The sequence below is a fragment of the Sander vitreus genome, chromosome 8, assembly GCF_031162955.1.
Source record: "Sander vitreus isolate 19-12246 chromosome 8, sanVit1, whole genome shotgun sequence".
NCBI classification, from domain to species: Eukaryota; Metazoa; Chordata; class Actinopteri; order Perciformes; family Percidae; genus Sander; species Sander vitreus.
The window spans coordinates 7305502-7314297 of NC_135862.1; the positions used below are offsets into that span (position 1 = coordinate 7305502).

At 38.5% G+C, this 8796-nt stretch overlaps 1 protein-coding gene across 1 annotated transcript; it reads right to left on the reverse strand.

Annotated features, from left to right (window-relative positions):
- Nucleotides 1–319: 319 nt before the first annotated feature.
- Nucleotides 320–4083, reverse strand: admb (adrenomedullin b). Its single transcript, XM_078256545.1, has 5 exons — nucleotides 3926–4083; nucleotides 3428–3543; nucleotides 2702–2830; nucleotides 2074–2312; nucleotides 320–1759 (listed from the first exon to the last, which is right to left on the reverse strand). The coding sequence occupies exons 2-5, from the start codon at nucleotides 3529–3531 to the stop codon at nucleotides 1716–1718; spliced, it is 516 nt and encodes a 171-aa protein (XP_078112671.1). The 5' UTR covers nucleotides 3532–3543; nucleotides 3926–4083; the 3' UTR covers nucleotides 320–1715.
- Nucleotides 4084–8796: the final 4713 nt, after the last annotated feature.

An 8796-nucleotide genomic window follows, 5' to 3' on the forward strand; every position in this document is an offset into this window, starting at 1 on the left:
CAATGTGCAAATGTAATAACGATTACTTATCTCTAAATCTACTGATATAATTGCCATGGCAGATTTATCAGCTTACCTCTAATTATGAGTAGGAGATATCTGGACTTTTTGAGAGCTATGATTTCTCCCACTTGGCATAAAGAACTAAGAAATGCTGAAAATGTATTGCATTAAATGATGTCTTGTAGATTATATGCGTTTGTTGAATTGTTCAGTTGACCTAAATAGTTCTAAAGAGAGCTGCATTCATGTTGTTTTAGTTATTGAAAAGTGACATAGATGTTGCGTTTTATGGATGGACTTCACAAAGAGAAGAAACAAACCGAAAACTGGATTTTATTATGAACAAAAATTGCTGAAAATACTTTTGATTTACATTTGAAGACATTAGAAAGTGATTGACATAAACCATTCATTTTATGTAATCTTGTTATTCCAATAGGGAGTTTTTAGATGTTTTAATGAAATTAGAAAAAAAGATTACAGGACAGTGTGACCACTCTAGACACTTCAGTGGAGGTCAAATTCCATAGTGATTCATTTCTTTATCTGCTCTAGTCATTTGAGTGTTCCTTTTTCTCCATTCATCAAAACTTAAATTCTTCACCGAAAGATTTTTTTTGTTGAAATGCTGTGATTACACAATTTTTGGAACATGTACAAATTTAGTTTCAGTACATGTGTTTCTTTGAGAGCGTGCAGCTGATAAAACATGTCTTATTTTTAGAATGGAATGTACACCACTGTAGACTTTATAACACTCAAGAGTTAATCATATTTTCCTACATATACCAACATAAAAGGGCACATAAACTGTCACTTGTGTGCACAAGCTGAATATTTGATATTAGGTCACCAAATAACATCAATGTTGCTTCAAATTCTTTTCATTGTAGCACTAATACATTTTTTTGAAAACAAGGACGTCGCAGCCAGCTGAAAACTATTAGAGTTCCTGCCACGTTCACCACAACAAGACCATAAATCATGTTGCCTAATACCATGTCAAGTAATTTCAGCTGGACTGTGAGTAAATTAGGATTTATTACATATAAATAAAGAAGCAGATACATTTCTAAAATGAGATGAAACATTTAGCATGCTTTGTTGATTTTGAAACCGCTTGGCCTGCATTTGTTATATGTATCCTACTGTAACGCTAGATGGCAGCACAACACTTTTACTTCTACTTCATCATCACTCTCCACGGCCAAAAACTAGATGACTACTTTGCAGTTGTTCTTAGGCTGCTATGTAAGACTTTCAACATCCAATGTCTTCGAAACATCTCTAATATGAATAGTTTCCAATAATGTATAATCATCATAATAATGTTACAAAAATATAACCCATAAGTCGGTGAAAAGATACTTAATTTACATGAATACAGGACACAGTTAAGATACATACTTCATTGAAGTCAAGTTTTTTTTTGAAAAAGGGATGTTTAATATGTATTTAGGCTGTATAAAAATATAGTTGTATACTTAAATATAAGGTAGCTTTATATATCCTTATATACAAGCGGATAATTATACATTTTTAATATAGTAGTAAATATTGTTTAAATTGCACTTCACAAGCAGTTCACAACATCAAGTTCACTTGTGAAAGGATCTTGCATGTGGCAATTTGGGGCTTAGTAATGTCAGACAAAATCCTCCCTGTCGCAGCCTCGGTTCCTCTTCAGTTTACGGGTATTTCAGAGAAGATCTTCAGGAATTGTCTTCTATCTCAGCTGCCAAGCTCACTTTGGAAGCTGAAGAAGAAACGGACATTCTTGTCAAGTTTCACAGGTCTGACTTGATCCATAAATCACACACTTGTTCAGACACATTGAAACCTGCACCTAAGCATGCACAAATCTATTATTGAAATCTCGCTTTTATCCAGCGTGACCTGAGCAAATCTTCCTCTGATGGACTGTAAAGATGAAGCTGTGGAATAAAACCTTTGAAGGGACTTATCTTGATCTGCTGTGAGCAAATAACCCCAACAAGGATTCTCCTTTGCACTTCCATGCCTGTCTTTAGGCCACTATGCGTGTGCTTTTGTGTCTGTGGACTCGCTGACCAGCTTCAGTGCTCCGTCTTCCTGTCTGGAGGGTGAGTTGAGCGACATCCAGGAGTGAGCGGCGGCGGCGGCGGCCATAACCTGTTTTGCCAATCTTGCCTCCAGGTGCATTGGCCTCTTTTTGCTGGTTGTTGATCTGGTGCAGTCGGTAGAGCAGGTCGTGGTATGAACATGTGACCAGGACGCAGCCGGATGATTTGGTCAATGTTGACCTCCTGCGTCTGATATTTAGCCCAAAGCTGGAAAATAAAAAATGTATATTTATGCTCTATTTTCAAGCTGATTTCCAGGGTTGTTACATCTGACCTGGAAACATAATATGTTGATGAGGTTTAAATCCAAATTATCATCAGGATTTATCTAAATTCATGTCAATTTATCAGTGCAATAGAGAATAAATCATCCACTGTCTTCAGTTGCCATAAAAAGATCTTGTTTCTCACATGGTGGACATTTCATTTTTAATTCATTTAGATTAGCTTTGGGGGTCCCCTGGTAGCCTAATGGTTGGAAGGCACACCAGCTCATTTCATACACTTTTGTCTGTCTCCATGTTTACTATCTATCTCTACACTGTCAGTCATCAAATGAGAGCAAAACACCCTCAAAATGCAACTTTTCTTGTTACCTTGATGGAGGTGAGACAATTTTTGCAATCTCGTCCTGCTGTGGTCCAACATCAGAGTGCTGCTCATTGGCTGTCAATAAGCTGTTGCACAGGTCTCTCTTTATACGTCTCTGCAGCCATACTCTAAGCCTGCCACAAAGAACAGAATAGGTTGGATCATTAAGCATTATCATCTTTACTTGTTTTCAAAAAATATAATTTGATGCGAGCACAAGCAAAAATTGCCTGCCCGATAGATCTGCCAGCTTGATATATAGGCCGATGTTAGCTTATAGATATATCCATATCAGCATTTATCTCTAATAAGAAACAAGAAATTGTAGTACAGGAAAGTCAAAGACATGTTTGAAGTAGTTTATAGTGTTTCTATTACATAGTTTGTCTACTGGAGAACAGTTTAAAATGCCTTTCACAACATATCTTTATCGCTATTCTGTAGTAACCAACTTGGTGATCCTTATCAAACATGGTTTCTTTGTGTTTGACCGATATGGTTCAAATATCCATCAGTATTGGCCTAAAAAATCCAGTATCTGTCAAGCTATAGCAAAACTGAAATCCTCTGATATTTTCTTAATTTGTTCTCATTTACTAACAGACATAACTTGATATGAATGCCCCTAATTGGGGCGAGCACCTGATTTGAATATTAAAGAACAAAATGATGAGGCTTTTTTTGTAAATGAACACAATGTTCTCAGAGTACTTGTTGATCAGGCAGCTCACCTTTTTTTCAGGCTGGTGTTGAGCTCCCCTGTGGCATCCTTCACCAGTGGCAGGACAGTGGCGAAAACACAGCAGCAGATGACAGTGTGCAGGACTAATTTCATGTTGGCTGGGAGCTGTAGTGTTGTAAAGTTAAAGAAATAAAATGTAGGAGGTTAGCTCTGAACTGCTGCCACAACTTGTGATTGATTAGTTTAAGACAGCATTGAATAGCCGTTGTAGCTGCACAACAGGGTAGTTAAGACTCACAGTCTGCTGCTTTGTCAATTACAAGTCAGTAGTAATGGATTTGTAAGGCAGGTTATTGAAGAAACCTCCAAATGAAGATTTTTACTCAACTCCTGGTTCTTCAAACTCATAACCCAAATTTCACAGGACATCAATTTACATTCTTAAATATCTGAAGAATTAGGTAAACACTTAAGCAATCTTTTAAAAAACAATCTTAAACTTAAAATTTCTTGAACGAAACTCAAAATTGTGGAAAAAATCACTTACCTCAGGCTTGAGCTTGTAACTTAATATAGAGAATTTCTGATGCACATCCAAGCTTGTTGTGTGCTGTTTAACAGTTAAGAATAACTACTTAATGTAAGTTGTTTCCAAGGTTGTAAACAAGTTTACCATGAGTTGAAGTCTGAAGTTTACACTGCTAACATGAGAGGCTTTATAGAGGGAGGGAGGGAACTGTACCTGAATGCCAGACCCAGTGGGAGGGACTGTGGGACAGTTCATGTCAACCCCGCCCACCCCACATGTAGACACTAAATCCAAAAACATTCATGAGATTATAAACTAGGCGTGTCACGGTACCAAAAATCTAGTAGTCAGTAAAAGTACACGATACTCGATACCAAACTTGATACCACGGTGTGTACAAAAAATAATAATAAAAACAATAATATTTAATAGGGCTGTCAATCGATTAAAACATTTAATCTAATTAATTACATACTCTGTGATTAATTAATCGAAATTAATCGCATACATAATTAACGGTGCCTGAACCGATACTTTTTAAGAAAGTAAAAAAAGAAAAGAAAAAACAAAAGGGTACTAAACAACAGTTAGTGACATTAAAGAACGGCTTGTGTATTGCTAAGGCCATATGGTCAAAATGAAATGATTTAATAATAATGTACCACAATAACAATAACTAATTTCACTATTAAATTGCTATTGCGACAAAAACAACCACCAGATGGGAAAAGGACATTTACAATAACTTCAAATGCACCACGAGGCTGTAGTTTACCAGTTTCATTGAACCGTCTGTGTTGTTTCTCCAACGGCAGCTGCAGATTGTTACATCCTGGTGTTGAATCCTCTACAGTAAAACACAGTCACACTTTACACCGTTTAGCGTTAGCTGTCAGCATTGTAACCGTGTTATTCCAGCTACTAGCTAGCGGTAGGCTAACGTTAGCTGCTGTCGAGTATAGTGTTAACTAGCGTCATGTGCAGCGGTGTTTGTGTTTCAGAGCATCAGAGAGAAGCGCAGACATATCGGTGGCACCAGATTTCGGTAGCCAGGGTTGGCAGGAAGAAGATTTTTACAAGTAAATGTTACAATTAATAATCCAGGTAGAACATTCTCCTCTCCCTCCTCCATTTTACAGTTGAATGGTGGCTAGAATGGCTCAGGGTCAAACGTCAATATGGAATGGATTAATCTGCGTTATTTTTTTTAACGCGTTATTCTTTCTCAGATTAATTAAAGCACCCATATTATGTTCATTTTCAGGTTCATAATTGTATTTTAAGGTTGTACCAGAATAGGTTTACATGGTTTAATTTTCAAAAAACACCTTATTTTTGTTGTACTGCATCGCTGTCTCTCACTGCTGCAGATCCTCTTTTCACCTGGTCTCTGTTTTAGCTACAGAGTGAGACCTCTTTTCTTCTTCTTCTTCTGTACTATCTTTGATTGCACTCGCACATGCGCAGTAGCTCAGATGTAGATCATGTCAGCTAGCTAGCTCCATAGACAGTAAAAGAAAGGCTGTTTCTCCAACTTCGGTCAGTTACAAGGCAGGATTAGCTGGGAGACTTCTAAATGAGGGCGCACATGTAAGTAGTTCTTTTGTAGATTATGGTGAACTTGTGTATGTTGTAGCAGTGCTTTGCTATTGAGAATGAGGTAGCATGCTAGCGTTAGTATTAGCGTTAGCATGCTAACGCTACGAGCTAACGGTTGCGGTTAGCCAGCTTGTGACGTCACAAGCCGTGCCGATTTTGAACAGCTCACCCGAAGATTGAAGGCAGGACACATTCAGAAACCGTATCTCATTCAAAACAGCATGGATGGATTTTTTTCAAAGTTTGTATGTGTGTGGAAGCACCAGAGACACAAAAGAACACCCCAAATCCCAGAAAAAGTGTTTTTTTCATAATATGGGCACTTTAATCGAAATTTTGACAGCCTTAATATTTAAACATTAATAAGTTTATATTTGGGGTGGGTGGAGGGTGGGGGGTTTGTTTGGGTCAGTCTCATGTTACTCATTTTTTATTTTATTTTTTTCAGCTTTCTGTCGCTGTTTTGGTGTTGAGTGGAGGGGGCAAGGAGAGCGTGATTTAGATGTAATCTGGACAAAACTTCAATCTTCTGGACCCACAGCCCGCTGCGCCGAAGCCTGGCATCACCACACAGCCAGTTTACGGTACTGTTTTCCATGAGTTCACCCAGAACTCCCAGACAGCAAGCATGTTTAGTTAGTAAGTTTCTCTCTGCCGTTGTTGATTTTCACATAGAACCGGGCTTTCGGTTTGCAAGGTCCAGGTGAAGTTGGGAAAGCCGTTGCTGTAGATGTAATGTTACGGTAAAGCGTGAGCGGCAACCAATGACCGTAAAATAAATGGACCAACAGATCCCATTGCTCTGGACGGAGACCAGTGAAGGCTATTAGATTAGGTGATGGCTGAGCGTTGCTGCGCAGCCTCCAACTGAGTTTGAAGACGTAGATGTGACGTGAGCAACCTGTCTGAAAGTTGTAAGTCTTCTGGTAGCTGTGCCAAGAGAAATCTCAATCATTCCGAATCTTGCAGAGACGGAGAGCGTAGGTATATGTTAGGAGATAACATAGGCACAGGCTAATTATTGCTAACTAAAATGCTAGTTAACATTAGTAATTAAACTTAAACAGCTAATGTAAGTCGAAACTGCCTGCGAGATTCTCTTGTACTGTACGGTAATTCCTCTACTATGCGACAGTAAGTCTCGTGGTTATGACACAATCGTTAGCCTATTTTTACAAAAATGTCTACTACAGAGCCATAATGTGTAATACAAGGTAAGGGAGCCTTTTATACATTGTCGTATTTCTTTAGAAATAAACAACGGACAAATAGAGTCTTTAAACGCTTCAGATGTAAAGTTATTCGCTGTCAAAGTGGCGCCAAAATGAATGGCAGTCAATGGAATGCTAACGGCGGGTGATGGCTTGTTCGCATCAAAATAGGAGGTAGGCGTTGTGGAGAGAGACTTACCCCCTTGGCGGCAACAGAGATGCTGGTGGGCGTTCTTCTTCTTCTCCAGCAATTAGCAGCAGACTAGAACACTTGTAGGCGTATACTGCCCCCGCGGGTCCGAAATAATTGCATCCCCCTGTACCTACGGCAGTGTTGGGAAGGATACTTTCAAAACGTATTCCGTTACAGAATACAGAATACATGCCCGAAAATGTAATTTGTTGTTACTCAATCTGAGTAACGTATTCTGAATACTTGGATTACTTCCACATTGAATTGCATTTTATAAGTGTAGGAATGCGGCCATCACATACAGCTTACTAAACAGGCCTATTCTGGTGTGTTCTTCTGTTCCAACTGGCTGAATGTGTACCTAAACAAGCAGATAGATTGTTGTATTTGTAGTCCCGAACTGCATACTAGAAAAATCTAACCGCAGTCTAAGCTACCATGAGCTAATTTTAGCTAACGTTAGCTAACATGTCAAACGGGGCTAGTCAGTCTTTCAACGGCTCTGGGGCTAGTAAATCAGCATGTAGGAGAATGTAAAGTCGCACGTCAACTATAAAATAGCAAGGTGACCAGTAAAACTACAGCAGACGACTACCCTTGGCTCATTAAAAAATAAAACTTACTTTAAGATGCTTCTTCAGGTTGGAGGTAGAGTAATTTGGACGCTGAAAGGAAGTTGGTTGCTGGCAAGCAGAGGTTGCACTACACAGTTATATTTTGTTCTCCCTGTTCCGTCTTTAATGTGAAATCCGTTTGAATTTCCAAGATAGAAACGCATTCCTGCCCTGGCTCTGTTGTGCCGGTTCCGGCTCCATCTTTACCTCTATCAGTGATCTTGCAAATAGCTAATTTTTTCGTTTTCTTATTGGGGCTTCTGGGAAATGCATGGAGTTACCTTAATTTATTCAGAGAGTGAATAAACTCGTGAAACAGAAGTATCGTCATGTAATCCATTGATTTCAACGATGTAACTGTATTCTAAATACCAACTATTTAAATTGTAACTGTAACGGAATACAGTTACTCATAATTTGTATTCTGAATGCGTAACGCCGGTACATGTATTCCGTTACTCCCCAACACTGACCTACAGTACTGTGAAAAAATGAGTACTGTCATGTTTTCAGAATTTTGGTACTGACTTCGTATCTGGTCTCGTGACATCCCTATTATAAACGAGTCGGCAATCCATAAAACAGCGTGACTAATGTTTATTAGTTAGTGTGAATCTTAATTCTGATTTGATACACCTATTTTCTTTGAGAAAGTGTTGAAAGAATTGGTTTTGTACACCCCCACCAAGACCACTTTCATATTTTTTTGTCTATATTTGTCTCAAAAATTGTTGTGTTGGGAGTGATAATGGTGCAGTCATTGCCATGCATGTTTGAGGCAGTTTAGTTGGGTGTAAATGTGAGTCAGCCATCTGTGATTTTAAATCACTACAAAAGGTTAAGTATATTTAAATTAGCTCTGTGTTGTTGTGGCAACTGCATGCACTGTGGAAATTTAAGAAAGGAATGTGCTTTTACTGAACTTGTGCACCTCCAGATGACCAGTTAAATCATTCTAAGTGCTACTTACACCCTCCGCTAGTAACTTTCAAGCATTATAAACAAAGGTAGTGTGTTCTGCATGTGTAAAGATTAACATGCATTGATTAAGGTCTTCCTTGTTAGCTACAGAAATACAAGAAATTGACAACCAAAGTACTAGGGCTGTCAGCATTAACGCGTTAATCGCAATGCGATTAAGGGTCGAGCAGAATGAATAATTTTTTTTAATCATATTAATCGCATGCGGCCATTTATTAATTTATTTTCACTTCACTCGGCTTTGCGTCGTGCCTAACAGGCTACTATTTTGCCGTACTTCCTCTTAACACA

Bases quoted from the DNA above. Each gene is read 5' to 3' on its own strand.
- admb (XM_078256545.1), bottom strand. From the start codon at position 3,531: ATGAAATTAGTCCTGCACACTGTCATCTGCTGCTGTGTTTTCGCCACT. The intron at 2,831-3,427 runs GTGAGCTGCCTG...TCTTTGTGGCAG, and splicing joins AACACCAGCCTGAAAAAAAG to GCTTAGAGTATGGCTGCAGA. The intron at 2,313-2,701 runs GTAACAAGAAAA...TTTATTTTCCAG, and splicing joins ATTGTCTCACCTCCATCAAG to CTTTGGGCTAAATATCAGAC.